The sequence below is a fragment of the Erythrolamprus reginae genome, chromosome Z (genome assembly GCF_031021105.1).
Source record: "Erythrolamprus reginae isolate rEryReg1 chromosome Z, rEryReg1.hap1, whole genome shotgun sequence".
Classification (NCBI taxonomy): Eukaryota; Metazoa; Chordata; class Lepidosauria; order Squamata; family Dipsadidae; genus Erythrolamprus; species Erythrolamprus reginae.
Genome location: NC_091963.1, coordinates 144,389,780 through 144,409,759, shown reverse-complemented (window position 1 = coordinate 144,409,759; position 19,980 = coordinate 144,389,780). Strand labels below are relative to the sequence as shown.

General features: G+C 43.3%; 3 protein-coding genes across 3 annotated transcripts; 1 reads left to right on the top strand and 2 right to left on the bottom strand.

Moving 5' to 3' along the window:
- Nucleotides 1-532: 532 nt before the first annotated feature.
- On the top strand, nucleotides 533-1,483 carry LOC139153375 (olfactory receptor 6J1-like). Its single transcript, XM_070727202.1, has one exon. The coding sequence runs from the start codon at nucleotides 533-535 to the stop codon at nucleotides 1,481-1,483; it is 951 nt and encodes a 316-aa protein (XP_070583303.1).
- A 1,842-nt stretch (nucleotides 1,484-3,325) lies between these two features.
- On the bottom strand, nucleotides 3,326-4,273 carry LOC139175924 (olfactory receptor 6E1-like). The gene has a single exon (XM_070767321.1). The coding sequence runs from the start codon at nucleotides 4,271-4,273 to the stop codon at nucleotides 3,326-3,328; it is 948 nt and encodes a 315-aa protein (XP_070623422.1).
- Nucleotides 4,274-11,395: 7,122 nt separating this feature from the next.
- LOC139154274 (olfactory receptor 6M1-like) lies at nucleotides 11,396-12,349 on the bottom strand. The gene has a single exon (XM_070728700.1). It carries the CDS (start codon nucleotides 12,347-12,349, stop codon nucleotides 11,396-11,398), a length of 954 nt encoding a protein of 317 aa, XP_070584801.1.
- Between the last annotated feature and the right edge of the window lie 7,631 nt (nucleotides 12,350-19,980).

The window sequence follows — 19,980 nt, the reverse complement described above, 5'->3', positions numbered from 1 at the left end:
CCCACAACAACTTTAGTAAAATAGAATGCATTTTGCAAGCAAAACTATCCATAAATTGAAAAAAAAATCACAAAAACGGGGGGGCATGCATTATATCAGCAAAACAAACCAATAAGATTTACTTTTTTCATTTCAATTTTCATACCATTGTGTGCAGAAATGTTCAGACTACTTTCCAAGTGAAGAAAGCTTTCAAAAAGACCAAACATAAGCACTGCAAATGAAGAGTTTTCGGTCCGGGTCAGGGTGACCCGGGAACAGAAGAAGTGTGACTTTTTTTGCCCAGCAAAAACTATGCCCCCCACCCCCCAAAAAAAATTTTCATAGAGAGAACCCCTGAAATGATGAAAAGTCATGACATTTCAAGTTTCAGATATGCAGGGAAAATTTTTTACAGGGACTCAAACTTGGCTTTCGGGTCACATACGACCCGAACAGAACAGCAGGGAAGAGAAGAAGGTAAAATATTTTTTTATGGCACCAATCTGAAGTGGGTTATTTCTTTGCTTGATTTTTCTCCTGCAGCAAATCCATGATGGGAACTAGGACTCAAAATAGCACTGCACAAGTGACAGAGTTCATCTTAATTGGCTTCCAACTATCCAGGACCATGGAACTCTTCTTTGTTTCATTGCTCTTGGTTGCGTGTTTTTTCACTTTGTCTGGAAACCTCATGATTATCACTCTGGTATGCGTGGACCGACGCTTGCAGACCCCCATGTATTTCTTCCTCTCCAACCTCTCTTTTCTGGAGATATTTTTTGTTCTGACAATTGTACCAAAGATGATGATGGATCTATTTTCTCTGAACAAATCGATCTCCTTTTTGGGCTGCATCACTCAGTGCTATTCCTATTTCTTCTTTGGTACCTCTGAGATCATCCTGATCGCCGTGATGGCCTTTGACCGCTATGTTGCTGTCTGTCATCCACTGCGTTACACAATCATCATGAATGGAGGGGTCTGTGTGAGCTTGATATTGGTGTGCTGGGTTGGTGGTTTCCTGAATAATCTTGGCCCCATTATTCTCCTGAGCCAACTGACCTTCTGTAGCTCTAATGTTATCGATCATTTCTTCTGTGACTATGCTCCACTGATAAAGCTTTCTTGCAATGATGTGCATGCTCTCCTGATGCTGGAATCTACCCTCTCTGCTCTGGTATTACTCAGCTCTATGGGTATCACTGTTGTCTCTTATCTCTACATAATTGTGACTGTCTTGGGGATGCAGACCAGTGGCAGTCGTAGGAAGACTTTTTCAACCTGTGCTTCTCACCTCATAGTCGCTTCCATCTTCTACGGCAGTGCCGTCTTCATGTATTCTTTCCCCAGCAAGGGTCGGTCTCGGGATGTCCAGAAAGCTGTGGCACTTCTTAATTCTGTGATCACCCCATTATTGAACCCTTTTATTTACACTCTGAGGAATGAGAAAGTCAAGGATGCTTTACGAAACTGTTTGCAGAAACACCAACATATTTTGTGAGAAGAAATCATTGGAAGGACATTGCCAACTTTGGCTGTTCTCATAAACAGACTTGGATTTTGTTAACACATGGGTGGGAGAACAATCATATATTGCTGTAGTGAGGGACACATGACATGGACTTTGTAATTTGTTAGTTAACATGGTTTTAATTTGATTTATTTTCTATGTTCAGGCTCATTACAGACTGGAAGGTGGGAAAACTTTTTTTTAGTATACTTTACTGGGTTTTCAAATCTTTTTAAAAAAATTAAAAATCACAATAAATCTGAGCCTTTCTACATCATCATATGTGCATTAATTTCTTATATCTACCAATCTTTTATTCCCTGGTTTATTTTTGCCAGGCAGTATTTTTACCACTAAACAATATACTTAAAACATATTTAGGATGTTACAAGATTGCTTTTTGAAGAGGCAATAGCACTTTCTTGGTTCTTTTTTTCTCTTGAAAAAAGCACTTTTGAGACAATTACACTTGTATGACTGACAATCTTCACAGATATAAAATATTTAGAAATTTTTCATGCTCTCTCTGTTCTGTTAATTTATATTTTTCTGTTAGTCATAGCCATTTTTCTAAATTGTGAAACTGTGCAGATTTTGCTTATGAATCAGGGGGAAAGCAAATGCATCTGTTAAAAAAATTACCCCTTAATTCAAAGTTTTGGAAACATAATTTTCTCCATTATCAATGCTTTGATGGAGATGCTTTGTCTTCTTGGCTCATGGATGTATCTTCTGTGCCGTTTTGCTACTTTCTTTTTTGATATCTTTTCTGGGCAATGAATATGGAAGCCATTTCTTATGAACAATGAACTAGTTATTGTTTTGAGGCATAAAGTCAGTGACGGGCTCCTGCAGGAACAGTCAGGAACGGAGTTCCGGTAGCAAAATTTGGAGCTCCACCCCAGAGCACCCAATTTGCACTGAAAGATGTTGAACCAAAATGCATAAACCACACCCATGGTGTGGTAGTGAAAATTGTGGTAGCCCATCACTGTATAAAGTGGAATATCTATTTGAGATTAACTATGAAGATCCCATAGGAACTTATCAGGGAGCAAAAAAGCCTATTGTGAATTGCATAAAATACCTATCATACACTATCTATCGGCTTCCTATATAGATGTGAAACCAAATGTTAGACTAATCCATTGGGCATGTATTCCTCATGTACTGTGGTTTATTTGTTGGGGATTATCAGATGTTTTGGTTCCTGATTACCACCATCATCATCTTTTAATGATCCTATAATCCTTTGCAGGGTGTAGTCTGGTAAACTGAATGAAGCTCAGTGATTACTGGCCAGATTCCCGTCCTGTCACCAAAATGAAGTTACTGAATATTCAGTAGATATATTCTCATTGTACTCAGAGAAAGAAATAGCTTCTCTATCTAGGTGGCACAGCAGTGCTGTACTGCAGGCCACTGAAGCTGACTGTAGATCTGCAGGTCAGCAGTTCAGATCTCATCACTGGCTCAAGGTTGACTCAGCCTTCCATCCTTCCGAGGTGGGTAAAATGAGGACCCGGATTATGGGGGAAATAGGCTGGCTCTGTTAAGAAGTGCTATTGCTAACATGTTGTAAGTCGCCCTGAGTCTAAGGAGAAGGGCGGCATAAAAATTGAATGAATGAATGAATGAATGAATGGACTCACAACCTCATGATTGTGAGATGAGAGCCCCACCTTTATGCCACTGCGCTACTCTTGGTTCCTGATCACCATATCCTCTATGTATTCTCAAGTCCCCTTGTAAAACCAACTCAGTGTGTGTTCATTACATCTGGAAAGAAGCACATGCCACAGCAACAATGTATATGAACCCATCAATGACAAATCACCTCAGTTTTTTGCAAAACCCAACCCATCGTCTCAGTTCAGTCTTCAAAGCATCCTGTACTTGCTTGTTCCTCAAACAATATATGAATGGGATCAAAAGTGGAGCCAAGACAGTATTCAAAAGAGCCATTGATTTGTTGAAATCTAATTTGCTGCTGCCTTTGGGTCTTATGTACATGAAAATACAGCTGCTGTACGTGATGGAGACAACAATCATGTGTGAGGCACAAGTGGAGAAGGTCTTCTTCCTCCCTGTGGTTGATGGGATTCTCAGAATTGTCGATATGATTTTGATGTAAGATACAACATTGATAATTAAAGTCCCAAGCAAAGAGAATATGGCAATCACAATATCAATCAGTTCTAGGAGGCTGGTGTCCACACAGGATAGTTTGATTAGTGGTCCATTGTCACAAAAGAAATGATTGATGACGTTGTTAGGACCACAAAATGGTATTTGAAAGAAAAAAATGGATGGAACTAGAATTAGTGACAAACCCCCAACCCAGCAACAAAGTACTAATATAGAGCAGATTTGTTCATTCATAATGGCTGGATAGTGAAGAGGGTTACAGATGGCTAGGTATCGATCAACAGACATTGTGGCCAGTAGAAGGAATTCAATGGTTCCAAGAACAAAGTAGAGCAACATCTGTATGAAACAACCAGCTAAGGAGATGCTTTTGCTGCCAGTAGCCATGTTGGCCAGTGTTTTCGGGATGATGGTACTCATATACCCAATCTCTACCCATGCCACATGTCTGAGGAAAAAATACATTGGGCTATGCAGTTGGGCATTCAACAGTGTGATAATAATAATCAACATGTTTCCTATCAATGTTAAAATGTAAATCCCAAGCAGCATGACAAAAAGACCAATGGCAAGTTGATGGTTGTTGGTCAGCCCTAACAATATGAACCCTCTCAGTGTGGTGCTGTTAGCCATTTAGTTCATTCCTTAAAAATAGAGTGAAATGATAAGACATTACTGAAACTTCATTTTCATTTTAATCACTAATTTCAAATAAGTGCAATTTCACCAGCTTTCTTTGTCCTCAGATGATCAGTCTATGGGGACAAGACAAAGGGAGATCAAGCTATTCTCCAAAGCACATGAAGGCAGAACAAGGAGTAATGGATGAAAACGTAGCAAGCAGAGAAGCAACCTAAAACTAAGGTGAAATTTACTGATAGGGGGAACAGTTATTCACTGGAACAACTTGCCTTCAGAAGCTCTGTGTGTTCCAATACTGGAAGTTCTTAAGAAGAGATTGGACAACCCTTTGTCTAAAATGGTATAGGGCTTCCTAGAAGACCTCCAAGGTCCCTTTCAACTCTGCTATTCTGTTAATCTGTAATATTTCTAGTTGAAAGATTTGTGTCCAGTACTTCCAATCATTATTGTAAAAGATTTTAAGATGACACAGCATATTTTCACCTGTACAAGATTATTCACAGTATCCTTCTTTGGGTCCAGAATAAACTATTTTATATTTGCTCAGTACTCTCTTCCCATCTTACCTAAAAAAAGTCATTTTTTCTCTCTCTTTCAGTCAGAGGAAAGTCACACAAATTTTTCAACTTTTCATACTGCAGTTCATAAAATTATCCTAATGTTAAATCAATGGCAATTTCAAACACATATTTGTATATTCCATATAGTTTTTCATAAATTGTATGTTATTTTACATGACACAATATAGCATCCCTGACATTAAAAAAAAACCATTTTACAGTAATGTTGTATTTTGAAAAATGGACAGTGAATATTGAACAGCCCTTTTACCTGTACTACGCTAAGTACCATGTTTTTCAGACTATAAGACACACTGGAGTATAACATGCACCTTAGCTTTTGTTGAGGAAAATAAGAAAAAAGCTGATTGGTGGGTGAATCGGCCTCCTGGAATCCCCTAAACAGCTGGTCCGGGAGGTAAACTTTAGCAACAGTTTTGTTGGTTGTGAGCTCCACACTGTTAGCCTTTAAACCTCCATTTTTCGGCCCCTGAAATCTCTCTCTCAGAGGATTTTTCCCCAGCCTCTAAAACCTCCATTTCAGAAACATTTTTCAGCCCCTGAAATCTCAGTTTGAGAGGTTGGATGAGACTTTTTTCAGCTTCTTAAAGCTGTTTCAAAGGATTTTTCCAGTCCCTGAAACCTCCGTTTCAGAAGGTTTTTTCAGCCCCTGAAACCTCCGTTTGAGAGGTTGGGTGGGACTACATTCAGTACATAAGTTGCACCCAAATTTTCACCCTCTTTTAGAGAGGAAAAGATGCATCTTATACTCTGAGAAATAAAGAAGTTATTTTTACTAATTTTGTATTTCAAATTAAATAATGCTCCAAATTCTGAAGAAAAGGTGATCCTATCATTCTTCTCAATAAAGCTTCTTTGAGCTTACTTGGATGGGTCAGCAGCTACTCTGGGTTTAAGACCTATCCTGCTGCAATAGCAGAGAATGGTTTAATGCTATTTGAAGAGGAATAATTTTTGAGACTGGATGTTATTAATAATTTAATAATTGTTGAACAAGCAAGGCATATTGGGGGGAAATATAAGAAAAAATAATCTGTATTGCCACATTGGGATGATCTCCACTATAGATTGATTATATGCCATCAAGTCATTTTTTATTCCTACCAAACATGTAGATTTTTTTCCCCATGATGATTTGTCTCTAGTCCTTCAGCTCTTCCAATAGTGTGTTTATCATTGCTGTAACTGAGTCTGTCCACTTTGCTTTCTGGTCTTCCTAATATTTCAATTCCTTCCACCTTTCTGAGCATCTGAACTGCCTCTGGAGAGCTAGTTCTTCACATAATGTGACTTTCCATTATAGGCACAGTACAACTTCCTTGTTTCCTTTCTTCTCTCTGGTCTCAACCAACAAATGCTCTGTCTTACATATTGACAAAATACAAGCTGGGTGGATACAACTTCATAGATGACTCTCACTCTGTCATGGATCTTGGAGTACTCATCTCAAATCACCTAAGTGCCAGAGATCACTATAACAGCATTGACAAAAAGGCATTAAGAGTTGTTAACCTAATGTTGTGTAGATCCCTCTCCAGTAATATTGCACTGCTGACCAAGGCATACCAAACTTTTGCTAGACCAATTCTTGAATACAGCTCATCTGTCTGGAATCCGCATTGCATATTAAACATTAATACAATCAAACAAGTCCAGAGATATTTCATGAGAAGAGTCCTCCACTCTTCATGGTCTTCGATCTGACCTAAGAGTAATACATAAAATTACCTAAAATGTCCTACCTTTAGCTTCAACCACAGCAATACCCGAGCGCATGATAGATACAAATGTATGGTAAACTGCTCTAAACTTGATCGTGGAAAATATGACTTCACCAACAGAGTGGTCAATGCCTGGAATTCACTACCTGACTCTGTGGTTTCTTCCCCAAATCCCCAAAATTTTAGCCTTGGACTGTCTACTGTCAACCAAACTCCATTCCTAAGAGATCTTCAAGGGCTGTGCATAACTGTACCAGCTTGCCTACTGTCCCTGTCCTAATATTCCCTTTTATTTGTATCCCTTTCATTTATTCACATTCATATTTATACTTACATGTGTTACCTGGTACATGCTTGACTGACTGAAAGTAAGAAAGAAAGAAAGAAAGAAAGAAGGAATGAAGGAAGGAAGGAAGGAAGAAGGAAGGAGGAGGAAGGAAGGAAGGATGGATGGAATAAGAGAGACAGAGAGAAAGATAGAAAAAGAAAGAAAGAAGACAAATGGAAAGATGGGAGAGATAGTGCAGGGAGAGAGAAGGAAGGAAGGAAGGAAGGAAGGAAGGAGAGATGAATGGATGGAGCAAGGGAGGGAGGAAGAAAGAAAGAAAGAAAGAAAGAAAGAAAGAAAGAAAGAAAGAAAGAAATTCTCCCTTCTAACATCTGTAAGGGGATTCAAAGTAACAGAGATGATACACAATAATACAGACTGATAGAGTTGAAGGGAACTTGGAGATCTTTTAATCCAACCCTCTGTTCAAGCAGGAACATCTACACCATTTTACACAATTAGCTGTCCAGTCTCTTCTTAAAACCCGCCAGTGAGGGGCCACCCAAAACATCGGAAGGCAAATCAATCCACTCGTTAAGTGTTAATTGTGAAAGGTTTCTAGAATGCCTTTTTGCAACTTCACTTATATGACAACACCATTGTGCTGGTGAACCCCTCCTTAGCATCATGCCATGAGAATGAAATGGAGAGATGAATTAAACATAAAACTTATCTAGGGAAACATTGATTTGTTTAACACTGTGACCAAATGCTCATCACCCAGATATGTCAGTCATGCAAATACAATCTGTATGCTTATAAACTAGGTTCAAAAGAGACTTGGTTCAGCAGTTCTGCAGGGCATTCTCCCCTAAGTTGAATTATATGAGTAAACAAAATTTGGCTTCAGTTTTGATTCTAAACTAGTCCTAAACTTCCTTTACCTCATCTGAAACTTTGCAATCAGTGTCTCGATCTTCCAAACAATATTAAAACTCAATATTCTTGACCCAAGTGTTGAAACACTTCCAAACTACTCCCGATTTCCAATTTAGTTTAAAATATTCATACAAATTTCATATGTCGTTATCTTCTTTCTGCCAATAAAATCATGTTTCAGTTTGTTACACAAGATTGAATGTACTGACAAATCGAAAAGGAGAAATTATCCATCAGAAATTGACTCCCTAATTTAAATTTGAGAAAAAGATAATATTCACTATTCAGAGTACCTTTGGAAAGATTTTTGGTTTGCAGATATAAACAGGACAATTCTATGCATATCTTCCATATCTTTTCATGGCAACAAGCAGAGAAGTAACTTCTTATAAGCCACAGAGCTAGTTATTATTTTTAAACAGATGGTATAAGACGTATACAAGATTGGCTTGCAAAGGTCCCTCAGGGATTCCTCAAGCAATGAAGAAATGCCTTGCAGGGGAATCTATAATTGGTATTCTACATCAGTTTCCTCTATTGATGTCAAACCCAAAGGCAAGCCAAATCATTATGTGCCCAAGCCTCATGTATTGTGCTTTATTTTGGCCTCTCTCATGCAATACCCTATTCAACTTTAATTGTGGCACCAATAAAGGAAAATATTTGTAGCTCATGGTTGAAATGGGGGGTCCTTGGTACTCTCTAAGCTTGGTTGTTTTCCTGCTGACATTTTATTGGCCAAACTAGGTAATATCCTCAGTGCTAGTGCAAGTACTAATACTAGCACTGATGATGTTACCTAGTTAGGGGATTGAAATAACTGCTAGAAAAACAACTTTAGATATGGTTTGGTTGTGTCTTTGCATCTGTGAACTAAACTCCTGTGATTTGTAAACCACAATCTTTACAAGATTGGTAGAATATTGGCAATGTTTTGATGAGGTCCCACTCATCATCTTTAGGCTACTGTTTTTAGCTTTGCGCTTGGGTAAAAAAAGAGTGGATAGAGCTGCCATCTTTCTATAAATATTGGTGTGCGTGTGTAGAGTGCTGGACTGTAGTGCTGGACTCGCTGGACTGGAGTGCTGTAACAAGTTGATGGGGTAACACTTTGAGTAGTTGATGGAGTTGATTAGATTAGTTGATGTTTTGTAATGTATGTCTGTGGTGTAACATCCCAGGTTTTGGTTTGGCTCTGAGTTTGTGATTTTGCTATGTGTTTATGGCCTGTGTCAGATTGCTTTTTGTGGGTGTTGGAGGAGGGTGCAGCAGTTGGAAGTGCTGATGTGTTTTGGCTTCTGGGTGGTGGTTGTATTTTGTGTGGGGTGTGCGTATGGGTTTGGGTCTGGTAGGGGTGATTGGTGGTGGCTTTCTGTGTTGTTCTGGATCATGTGTGTGTGTGTGTGTGTTTATGTATTTATTTGTTTGTTTGTTTGTTTGCTTGTTTGTTTGTTTATTGGACTTGTTATGCCGCCCCTCTCCATGGACTCGAGATGGCTCACAACATATCAAAAAACAATAACACATCTGAAATCCAATTAATATAAATAACTTATCTAAAGCTATTCTAAAAAGGCTAAAACACTAAAAATCATTCATTCAGATTCAAACTGAATCGTTTTGGATTGGGCAGCATAGAAGTCAAATAAATAAACCACAATCATACCATACACTTGGTGGCCAGAGTCAAGGGTATAGTGACCCCAAGCCTGGTGGCATAAATAGATTTTCTTATTCTTGCAGAAGGTGAGAAGGGTGGGGGGCAGTACGAATCTCTGGCGGGAGCTGATTCCAGAGGGCTGGGACTCAGAGAATGCCAGAGAATGTTCTTCCCCTAGGCCCCACCAAGCTACATTGTCTAATTGATGGGACCTGGAGAAGGCCGACTCTGTGGGACCTAACCAAATGCTGGGATTCATGTGGCAGAAGGTAATCCTGTAAGTAATCTGGTCCAATGCCATGTAGTTCTTTACAGGTCATAACAACACTTTGAATCATGTCCAGAAACCAATTGGCAGCCAATGCAGTCTGCAGAGTGCTGAAGAAACATGGATATGCCTTGGGAGGCCCATGACTGGTCACACAGCTGCATTCTGCACAATTTGTAGTTTCAGAGGAAGCCTCATGTAGAGAGCATTTTAGTAGTGAAACCTCAAGGTGATAAAGGCATGAGTGACTGTGAGTAGAGACTCTATGTACAGATAGAGCCACAACTGGTGCACAGCCAAAAGATGATGGTCCATTGTCAGCTGTGGATATATGTATCTGTATGCATGCATGTATGTATGTACGTACGTACGTACGTACGTACGTATGTATGTATGTATGTATGTATATCCATATATGTGTGTGTGTGTGTGTGTTTCTTCCTAGAGATTCCTGGCGATGTTTCAACGAGGCCCCACTCATCATCTTAAGGCTGGTGCTTTTGGCTTTGTATTAGTCTCCTTTCCTTTTCATTATCAGCAAAAATATGTTTTACATACATACATACATACCTACATACATATACATACATACATACAAATATATATATATGCAATGAAATTTCTTTGTAATGTATGCCAATTAGTATACATTTAAAGTGACAATAATATTATTTTAGTCTAAGTTTATTCTTCTTCCACAATCATTAAATTCCTAACTTAAAATCATAATGTTTACTGTTTTTCCTCCTCTTTTCTCATTGACCCTTATCTCCAAATTCTTCAACATGTGTTCCCCATAATGGTTACTTTATACCATATTTTTCGGAGTATAAGACGCACCAAAGTGTAAAGTGCATCTTAGTTTTGGGGGAGGAAAATCTGAGGAAAAAATCTGCCTACCAGGTATTGATCTGGCTAGCGTCCTTAGTCTGGTCAGCTTCAGTATATTATTTTATCCCCTGATTAGGAGTTTAAAAAAACCTTCTTTGGTGGGAGTAGCAATGAAAAAAGCCTGCAAGGACTTAGGGCTGGAAAAAGCATTCTTCGGAGGGAGTAGCAATGAAAAAAGTCTGCAACTGGGAAGAGCCAGAAAGATCATTGGGACCTTGTTAGGGCTGAACAACAATGTTCAAAAAAGCTAAATTCAGAGTGTAAGATACACCCAAATTTTCAATATATTTTAAGGGGGGAAGGTATGTCTTATACTCCAAAAAATACAGTACATACATGCATATATTAACCACTCTCCATTTTGAATACATAGTGGGAAGAAGAAACTCAAGAGTTTAAAAAATTGATGCTATATGGAAAAAAATTATGACCGAATATAGATTTTCCGTTTAGGATACTATGAAGCCTCCTTCCAGAAATAATAAGGAAGATAGAGCATGAAGGGGAGGTATAGTGTTCCAGACAATCCTGCAGACTCTGCTCAAGCATCACTTACAGTATATGCTATGTCCTGGATGGGAAAGGAGTGAACGCCCAATAGTCTTTTCTGCTGTCCCCACCACTCTCTGCACTGCCTTATTGTCCAAAATAGTAATACTTCCCAACCAGACTGTATTGTAATATGACAGGATGCTCTTGATTGTCCCGCTTTAGAAACAGTGCTGTATTGCAACCATAAGGAGAAATTTGCTAAATGCAGAACAGGAAAATTGGTGCTCTTTTTCTCAGTGGGGAAATGATTTCTTCACACAGTCATTCAAGGCCTCTTTGACCTTCTGGTTTCTCAGAGTATAAATAAAGGGATTCAACAATGGAGTAATAACTGCAGTGAGAAGTGCAGTAGGTTTTTGCAAATCTCGCAAACGTCCCTTGGAGGGTAAGGAGTACATGAAGATGGAGCTGCCATAGAAAATGCTAGCTACTGTAATATGGGAAGCACAGGTGGAAAAGGTCTTCTTTTGGCCTTTGGTGGAGTGCATCTGTAGGACGGTGGAAATAATATAGACATACGAGACCCCATTGAAAAATATGGAAGTGAGCATCACCACTAAGGAGAGAGCTGTCTCATAGCCTAGGAGGAAGGTCACACTCTTGCTGCAAGAAAGCTTTATAATTGGGGCATAGTCACAGAAAAAATGGTCAATGAGATTAGAGGCACAGAAGGAGAGATTGAGAAGGAAGGGCACTGGAAAGGAAAGGAGAATGAATCCCCCAGTCCAGCAGCCCAGGACCAAGAAGACACAAAAATGTTTGCTCATGATGATGGTATAGTGGAGTGGGTAGCAGATAGCAACGTAGCGATCAAATGCCATCACAGCAATAAGAGCACACTCACAGGTACCCAAGGAGAAGTAGAAATAGCATTGGGCAATACATCCCTCAAAAGAAATAGTTTTATTCAGAGAAAACAAGCTTATTAGCAACTTTGGGCAGACTGTCAAGACAAAGAGAGTCTCCATAAGACTCAAGTTGCAAAGGAAGAAGTACATAGGTGTTTGGAGTCGTTTGTCTATGCATACCAGGCTGATGATGGCAAAGTTCCCAGTTAATGTGAGCAGAAAAACCAACAGGAGGACCCAAAACAAGAAGCATTCCAAGGTCTTTGAAAGTTGGAAGCCTACTAAGATGAACTCAGTCACCACTGTGACATTGTGAGAGTTCAGTTCCATTGGTGACATGAGCCTGAAGTTCTTTCAGCATTAATTCCTACAACTTCCACGCAACCTGAAACTTCGGAGCAAGTGCAGATTGTATCAGTGTATTAACTTCTGATTGTCCAGATTTAGAATTTGAAGGACATATGTTTCTGTGCTATATTTGGCTTATGTCTTGATATATTTTATATAGGGTCACTTCAAAAAATTACATGGTTTTAAAAAAATACAGTCCAAAATGCATAGAATCATCCCCCAACCAAATTTTACCCACTAAAACCTTTGCAGCAGTACTTTTTTTTCCTTTTCTTATATAATCGTCCTTATTTTCCAACATCAAGGATTCCTATATATCATGGTCTAAAATCCAAAATCGCAGAATATATACTAATTTTACACATTGCTAGAACAATGCACTGGTTTTTTAGTTATTTACCTAACCAAAAGTGTTGATAGCAGTAGACTTCATTCATATTTATGGTTTTCATTCTCATTTATACCCACCTTCATTTTGATGTTCTTCTTCGTGAAATCTCAAGAAGGTGAAGAAAATGAGACCAACATCTTTTCTTCTTGTCTGTAGATTTGTTTAGCTTCCATTGACTTCATTGGTTGAATATTCTGGCTTAATTGTGTTTATAGAAAGAAAGTTGATGCTTGATTTATATTTATATATTAAAGAATTGTCTGAATGTCCTTTTTAATTGCCTCCTTTAGGAATAATTATCTGTCCTGTTTTTTTAAAAAAAACATTCTGATGATTGTCTCATTCCTTAGCAGAATGAATTATAGGCCAAGATTGTATAGCACAAAAGTAGGACTAAGTCAACGGGACCCGGAGAAGGCCAACTCTGTGGGACCTAACCGGTCGCTGAGATTCGTGAGGCAGAAGGCAGTCCCGGAGATATTCTGGTCCGATGCCATGAAGGGCTTTATAGGTCATAACCAACACTTTGAATTGTGACCGGAAACTGATCGGCAACCAATGCAAACTGTGGAGTGTTGGTGTAACATGGGCATACCTAGGGAAGCCCATGATTGCTCTTGCAGCTGCATTCTGCACAATCTGAAGTTTCCGAACACTTTTCAAAGGTAGCCCCATGTAGAGAGCCTTACAGTAGTCGAACCTCAAGGTGATGAGGGCATGAGTGACTGTGAGCAGTGAGTCCCGGTCTAGATAGGGCCACAACTGGTGCACCAGGCGAACCTAGGCAAACGTTCCCCTCGCCACAGCTGAAAGATGGTTCTCTAATGTGAGCTGTGGATCGAGGAGGATGCCCAAGTTGCGGACCCTCTCTGAAAGGGTCAATAATTCCCCCCCCCCCCCGGATTATGGACGGACAGATGGAATTGTCCCTGGGAGGCAGAACCCACAGCCACTTCATCTTATCCAGGTTGAATTTGAGTCTGTTGAACCCATCCAGACCCTAACAGCCTCCAGACACCAGCACATCACTTCCACTGCTTCGTTGACTGGACATGGGATGGATATGTACAGCAGGGTATCATCAGCATACTGATGATACCACACCCCATGCCCCTGGATGATCTCACCCAGCGGTTTCATGTAGATATTGAATAGCAGGGGGAGAGGACAGACCCCTGAGGCACCCCACAAGGGAGTAACCTTGGAGTCGACCTCTGACACCCCACACTAACACTGACTGGGCCCCATTGTCACTCATTGTCAGTCAACTCTGTTATCCAATTGGAGTCGAGGTCCGCCCGGATCCGAGCGATTTTATCAGCGAAAAACATGTTAAACTCCTCGGCACTACTCTGCAAGGGCTCCCCAACTTCCCCCTGATTAAGAAGGGAGTGGGTCACCCTAAACAGAGTGGCTGGGCGGGATTCCGCTGATGTGATCAAGGTGGCAGGATACGCGCATCTTGCCGCCTTGAGCGCCACTTCTCTAGACATCTCTTCTGGCATTTCAACTTCCAGAGCTCATTGTTGAACCATGGAGCTCTACGGTGTCTAATGCTGCGGGGAGGTCGCAACGGCGCAATCCAGTCAAGAGCCTCCGCTGCAGCCTTGTTCCAGGCCCGAGCAAGAGACTCTGCCAAACTGTGGATGAGTGCATCTGGAATAACCCCAAGAGCCCTCTGAAAGCCCTCTGGGTCCATCAGGCATCTGGGGCGGAACCACCTAGTCAGTTCCGCCTCCCTGTGGGGAAGGATTGGAGCCAGGAAGTCAAACCGCAATAGAAAATGGTCTGACCATGACAAAGGTAACACTTCTAAGCCCCTTAGTCTCAGACCATTACTCAGTTGCTCAGAGAGGAATACCATGTTGGGTGCGTGCCCCCCCTCATGAATCGGACCCTGTACTATTTGAGTCAGGTCCATAGCTGTCATGGTGGCCATGAAATCCTATGCTAACCCAGAGTTTCCCCGAGCGATGGTAGGTTAAAGTCCCCCAAGACAATAAGTCTGGGGAACCCCACCACCAGCCCGGCTACCTCCTCGAGCAGCATAGGCAGGGCTGTTGACACGCAGATGGGAGTCATGTACGTGAGCAACAAGCCCACCTGAACCCCTAAGTCCAACTTCGCTAGGAGTGACTCACAGCCCGCAATCTCTGGAGCAAAGGCTCTCCCTGGCTATAATAGCCACTCCTCCCCCCCTTCCCTGGGGTCGAGGCTAGTGCCATACCTGAAACCCAGCTGGGCAAATTTCAGAGAGAGGAACTCCTCCCTCCAGGCCCAGCCAGGGTTAATGACTTTCATCCTGATTTGGATCTTGAGTGATAGGGTTAATCCTACCACTCTGCTTTTGGTCAGACTTTACTTCAGAGAGTTTCAAAATATCCTGTCTTGAAAAATATGGCATATTTCACTTACCATATTTTTCGGTGTATAAGATGCACTGGTGTATAAGATGCACCGGTGTATAAGACACACTTAGATTTAAGAGGCGGAAAACAAGAAAACAAGTATTCTGAACCAAATGGTGTAGTATTATATTGTTTAATAAAATAGCAGTGTAGCAAAATACTTTTTACAACCATGTATACTTTTTAAAGCCATGTACAATTTTACAAACTTCAAACTTGACAGCTTCAAGGACTTCAAGTTTCTGGACTTCAACTCCCAGAATTCCTCCACCAGTCATTCTATCTTAGGAATGGGAGTTGAAGTCCACAAGACTTAATCTTGCCAGGTTTGAAGACCCTTGCACTTTTAACCCCTAACTTCAACTCCCAGAATTCCTTCACTACTCATGAGAGAAGGGACTTGGCTGGAGGATAACACTCTACCCATCTACCTCCTAGCCACCCACCAAGATTTCTTTCTTCATTTGCTAAAACTTGGAAGGCCAGTTTGCGCTTTTGCAGAGAGGGGGAGAAAGCAAAGGGGAGGATCCACCCAAAGACCACACACACACACACACACACACACACACACACACACCCATCACCCTTCTAGGATGTTAGCCTGGATGCCACCCCCTTCTCCAGGTGCCTTCCTCTCCAGTTGGGACAAGGTTTTGCCATGAGAAATGAACGTAGGAAAAACGTCCTTCGGGACCAGATGCTGGTCTCTCGTGGAAGGTGCTTTCCCATCATCTCTCTCTCTCTCTCTCTCTCTCTCTCTCTCTCTCTCTCTCTCTCTCTTGCACACACACACACACACTCCCCTCCATTCTCCTTTCCTCTGGTTTCCTCCAAAGTCTTTTTGAGCAGACAAGCCCAAATGCCTCTCTGAGGTGGACAGTTTCAGGGTCTGCCTTTCCTATCTATCTACCTCCCCTCCCTCCTTCCCCAGTTTGGATGGTGTGATGGGACCCTGGGGGGTTGCGGGGGGGCATGTTGCTCTCCAATGCAACCTGTGGATGCACAGAGCACAGAGGGGACACCTGCCCACTTCTCTGTGGTGTCCGTCACATGCCCCTGCCTTACCCTCCTCATGGAGTCCCTGCCGGCCCTACCCCTGGCAGGGACCCAATGAGGAACACCTGCAGCCAGGCAGGTGAGATGGAGCATGCGGTGGCAGATGCAGAGAAGCAGGTGAGCATCCCCTCAGTGCTATGTGCATCCCGCCAGTGGAGAAGGCCCTGGGGAAGCCCTGATCATCCAGCGGGAGGGGGCTCATCTCCATCAGCCCCCTTCTCAATCTTCCACCTTTGGGGGTGCCTTTGGTGGGTTGCAGCAGTCAGCAAAAGGCACTCCAAGTGAAGCTGCCTAAGCTGAGGAGAGGCGGCACCTGCATGGCCCCTGCCACAGCCACTCGCCCGAGCTGCTTTTCAGCCTGCCAGGAGGGTTCCTTGGCCAATGCCCACTGGTCTCCCATGGGGGGGGGGGAAGGGAAGCAACATTTGATGTATAAGACGCACCCGGTTTTTGATGCACTTTTTTGAGGTTAAAAGGTTAGCCCTATACACCAAAAAATACAGTAATCCTCCAAAGAAAGATTGAAGGCAAAATGAAGTCCAGGCAGAAGAATGACATCATGGCACCGGACCAGGTTATCTAAGAGACTGCCTTCTGCCGCACAAATCCCAGCGACCGGTTAGGTCACACAGAGTGGGCCTTCTCCGGGTCCCGTCAACAAAACAATGTCGTTTGGTGAGGCCCAGGGGAAAAGCCTTCTCTGTGGCGGCTCCGGCCCTCTGGTACCAACTCCCCCCAGAGATTAGAATTGCCCCCACCCTCCTTGCCTTTTGTAAGCTCCTTAAAACCCACCTTAAAACTCAGGCATGGGGGAACTGAGATATTCTTTCCCCCTGGGCCTTTACAATTCATGCATGGTATGTTTGTTTGTATGGATGCATGGTTTTACAATAAGGGTTTTTAATTGTTTTAGTATTGGATTTACATGTTGTTTTTATTATTGTTGTTCGCTGCCCGGAGTCTATGGAGAGGGGCGGCATACAAATCCAATAAATAAATAAATAAATAAATAATAAAATCATGGTTTCAAAATCTAAGGGGCTGGTTTGGACAAGACTCAGAAGTATTTATTTGTGTGGCTGTTGATAAAAATAGGATTGCCAACATGATTGCCAATGTCCGATGACAGAGATGGCACAACAGGAAGAAGATCTTATCTTGAATGGATATCTGCCTGCAGTATTTGCTCTACCTATGAATAAAGCTATCTCTTTATATCTTAAGTGCTGACATTTGCTGTGGGCAATTAAAGAAGGTGGGGGCTGCTTTCTGTCTCCAAGAGCTTGTTTTTCCTTTCCTCCTTTAGAGAAATAAATAAAAATAAATATTTTATTTATGAGCTTGTTTGTTTGTCAAACACGTACAAGATTGCAAGTATAGATATAAACATAAACAAAGTAAGACAGGGATGATAGGCATTCCGATGCACTTATGCACGCCCCCTTTATGGAGTTCTTAAGAATGAGGAAGGATCCAGGGTAGATAGTTTGAGATTGAAGCTGTAAGGATTTGAGGCTGTAAAAAGGGAATCAGATAAAACATTCCAGGCATTGAACACTCTATTGCTGCAGTCGTATTTTCTGTTTGGAGTGGTTTATCTTGAGTTTGTATCAATTGTTTGCCTGTGCATTATTGTGTTGAAGCTGAAGAAGTCATTGACAGGCAGGACTTTGTAGCAGACAATTTTGTGTACTATGCTTAGATCAGACTGCAGGTGGCACAGTTCTAAATTCTCCAAGCCCAGAATTCCAAGCCTGGTGGCATAAGGGCAGTGGTGGAACCTACTAGCTGGAACCTTAAACTGGACTCGCAGTTACAGCTCATAAATGCTTGCAGGGCCAGTGCAATTTTGCTTCCGCACCTGTGGAGGTAGCAAAATCGTGCATGGAGACGCAGGCGCACCCATGTTTCAATGAGGTTTTCTTACTTCCACACATGCCAAAGCATGGACAATCCTGCAGCTCCGTGTGTGATTTTGCTACCTACACAGATGAAGAAGCAAAATCGCACTGGTCCCGCAAGCACTTACAAGCCGCGTCGGCAAGCGCAAATTAGCATTCCGGCTAGTAGCCCACTCCTGCATAAGAGATTCTATTGTGAATAGAAGAGTGCAATACTCTACTGATGAAATACTTCTGGGCTCTCTCAATTGGGTTCATGTCTGATATACAGTGGATGAACTGTATTTAAGAACTGGCCTAGCAAAAGTTTTGTATGACCTAATTAGCAATACAATGTTGCCTTTTTAATATTCCTCAAAATAACGCCGGCTGACTTACCGGCCCCACGGCGATGTTGCTGAAGGGCCGGGCAGACTCGGACCCTTCAGATGGTGGCCGCCATCTTGTTTTCGGCCGAAATCTCGCGAGACGAGATTTCGGCCGGGAATGCCCTGCCCACGTGGCTGGGCATGACGCCAGGTCTGGGCGGGGCCTGCTGGCCCTATTTAAGGGGCAGCAGGCCGGGAAACAGCCTTTTCGCCCGGACCTGGTTGCCTGAGCAGACACTCCTTGGTGCTGCTCGGCCGCCATTTTGTGTCTCCCTCGTGTTGCGGCCGCCATTTTGTGGCCTACCGAGGGGGCGAAAAGTGCTTGGAAGACTTCTTGCTTTTACTCCTTCACCGGAGCTGTTTGCAGCGATCCCCCTCGGGCCCGAGGGGGACTGGTAACCTCCTCCCGGCTGGGAGGAGGGCGCGGTGGGGGTGTTGGGTTTGGGCCCCCGGTCTTGGGCGGGGGGGTGTTCCTGGTTTGCAGGCCTCTAAGGCCTGCCTGTGCAGGGAGGTTTTCCATCTTAATAATACATTATCAATAAATACTGTGCAATATATAGATATATCATTGTACTGTTATACCCAATACAGGGGTTAATAGGGGTAGCAGGGGCTCCCAGGCCCTAGGTAGGGCCCTGTGGGGGGAGTTGGGCCTGCCATTCGTGCTGTGGGTTTCGGCCTAGGTGGTTTTTAGTGGCTTATTGCTTACCTAAGGGGAAAGTGTGATGGCTCCTAAGAAGAGGCCTGCCACTGCTCCTATGGCTCCGCCAGCAGCGCGCCCCAGGAGGGCCCTTAGGCCTTCTGCCCGGGCCCGGGCCAGCAGGGAGGGGACTGCTGGGGTGGTCCCTGAACAGGGGGGGGTGGTCTCGGTGCCTCCTGCCCCTCAACCTGATTTTTCTCCTGCTATGTCTTGGGCCAGGGTGTTGGAGAGGCTCGATGAGCTCGAGCAGTGGAGGAGCGGTGCGGTCCCCGGAGTGTCCAGCGATCAAGTGCCTGCGGCGTTGGGGAGAGATCCGGCGGCGGCCCAGGCTGGGCAGCCGGCTCCGTTCGGACGGCAGGCCCCTGCAGGGCCGATGGCGGCTTTCCCGGGCCCCACACCATTGGGCCCCCCGTGGATGTCTTCAACCCCGTACGGGGCAGGTGAGGCTGCACCACACACCACATCTCTGTCTTTTCTTCCTCCCCCCGCCCCGGGTTTTCCCCCGGCGGGGGTCGGGAGTGGGTCCAGCTTTTTGGGGTCCCCCGCGGGCACCTGCGGGCAGGTGTGGGCTCCGCCGGTTCCTCCTCCGGGGCCGCCGGCGGCCAGCGCTGCTCCGTTGTCTGGGACGGGTCCTGCGGGGACACCAGCGGTGCCAGGGGCAGGGGGGTGGGTTCCTCCGGCCCCTCCTGTCATGCCCCCGCTCCCGGTTTTCCCCTACCCCCATGGGGCGGGTGTTTTTGGTGTGGCGGCCAACTCGGTATGGGACCCCTTCGCTTGTATTAAAGCGGGGGCCAT